General features: G+C 33.5%; 1 protein-coding gene across 1 annotated transcript in view; it reads right to left on the bottom strand.

Annotated features, from left to right (window-relative positions):
- Positions 1-1,118: 1,118 nt before the first annotated feature.
- The window catches only part of LOC108572930 (protein rolling stone-like), a 4,916-nt gene continuing 3,735 nt past the window's right edge, over positions 1,119-2,299 (bottom strand). The window contains exon 2 of the mRNA XM_017935273.1: positions 1,119-1,978. Within this exon, the coding sequence (XP_017790762.1) occupies positions 1,119-1,978 (860 nt within the window). The remainder of the gene's footprint in view (positions 1,979-2,299) is intronic.

The raw sequence follows: 2,299 nt of genomic DNA, 5'->3' as shown, positions 1-2,299 counted from the left end.
TACACGACTGTACTTTGGAAATGGGTGAAAAAGAAACTGATCATTGTTATTTTTTAATGTAGGATAAGTTTTAATATGGTCTGTGATCAAAAGGCTTGTTTTAGCCTTACATTCATTTATACTGCAGTCCATAATTGCTTCAAATCGTTATTTTATTAATAAATTGTTGCTATTTTTCCAGAAAGTTTATTCATTGTTCTTCTATTGTATATAATATTCCTAATACCTTGTGTATATAGAATAACTAATGCGTATATATATTATATATAACGTTTCTTTACTTAGACTTTAAAAAATGAGTATACATTTTGTAAGGTGTGAATAGTTTTACACAATGTACATTTTCATACATTGAGGGTTTTTACTGAATGTGAAATAATTCAACAGTTTCAAGATTTAATAAACCAAGACATATTGATATATTAATAATAAACATAAATTTGGAATGTTTTTATAACAGTGGTATACAATATAATGATAAAAAAAAAAAACAATTGGACGAATATAAGTTGCACGATATTAAATGCTTTCATACCTATAAATGCGTATGTGTGCATGTCTCAAAAATATCCTTCGCATAATGCTTTCGTTTCAGACAAATTTTATATCATCACAATTTACAGCTAATTTCTTGCATAATATAATTATCGACGATAGTATGCGTGACTTTATTCCCTAAATTTGATTTCTACTAGCTTCGATTATATCTTTATAAAAGTTACTTAATTTCTCTAACGTAGGATATTCATTAACGAACGCTAATACAATTTCCTGCTTTTTTAACTATTATATAATTTGAGAAATACTGTTTCGTAGCATGGAACTTATAAATACGAATGATCGTGCACGTACGCATACGCATATTTCTACGTGCATTCTCGCATTACAATTCCTATGTTTACGTTTATTGTCAGTGCGGTACAAACTTCATTGAACAATGTCCTCCGCATAGGCGCTATTCGTAACTATCGGTAGTAGCAATAAAAAAATAGTATTGCCTAAAAAAGTATACAACGATACTTCAAACTACAGTTCAGAACAGTATAAACAGTAATAAGAAGTGCAAACAGTAATTCGCTTTAGAAACTTGTAAAAAAGTCCTTTATTATTGCTAATTCTCAAACAATATCGGCACTTTTTTCCGTATTAGACATCTGTGTTTCTGTATACGCTGTCCCTAATTTTTTATCGACCTTAAGGTACAACTTATCCTTCAGTCTCTCGAGGAAACACATCAGAGAATACAATATAGTTATAAAGATCGCTTCGCCTATGCATACAAGCGTAGTTTGCAATGGTTTCTTCCAGTCAATAATTTTATAGATATAATGATAACCGTTCTTGTCTAATCCACCTGCTAGATAATATACTATCGAAAAGATGACGTAAAAAAACACTATGGTTAAACACCACCAGAAGTTCCTTAATCTAAATGGAATGCTTGTGACACAGAAATCTATTACCATTAAAATACTGTTACAAACGTGTAGCATAATGTTCAGGGGATCCAAATGGTGAATACTAGGATCGTATATACTACACCAATAGGTGATCGTAACTCCGAATGCAGTAGTGGTGGTCACGACGTAAAGGAACCAGTAAACTCTGTCAATTGATCCTAACACCAGCGTGGAAGGATCGAAATCCGATACTTTTTGCTGCTTCCATCTTCTCGATACGAGAAAACCGCCAAGTAACGCTTGACACAAGCCCAACACTAGATCCCAATTGGTCAAGTAGATCAGCCACTTATCATACAATGGCATAGGTTTGACACTTCCAAATTCGAAGATCGAACACACGATGATAACAGCCCAGCCCAAGAAGATTAACCAACGATAAAGTAAAAACCAGCTGGCTACGTGTCTCTGACATCTTGGTTCGGAAAGTGAACGCGGATGCGGTGGTTCGCCTTTCCTGTAGAACCATTTCCTCGCTACCTCTTGGCACCAGAGTTTATTTACCATTGCTCGACGACCTGTAAATAAATAACGGTTATCGTTCGATAGGTTTAAAAACTTATTTCACAAAATATCGATAATACCGTAACGCGTTACAGAACTTTAATGTTTCAAATGGATAGTGTTGAATAATGTGTGTATGGAATATTACGAAACATTGGAAAGAGATTGGTGTAACATCTCCCACTACCTGTGCGTAATCAAACAATATAACGGTAATTTGAATTACACTACTTCAATTAGGTATGATTATTTTTTTAATTACGGGAATTTGAATTTACCAATGACCATCGTATTTTTGTACACATGCGTGTTCGTGCATTTCCGGAAAACTTCCC

Source organism: Habropoda laboriosa, unplaced genomic scaffold (assembly GCF_001263275.1).
Source record: "Habropoda laboriosa isolate 0110345459 unplaced genomic scaffold, ASM126327v1 scaffold102, whole genome shotgun sequence".
Lineage (NCBI taxonomy): Eukaryota > Metazoa > Arthropoda > Insecta > Hymenoptera > Apidae > Habropoda > Habropoda laboriosa.
This window is presented reverse-complemented; position numbering and strand designations above follow the sequence as displayed.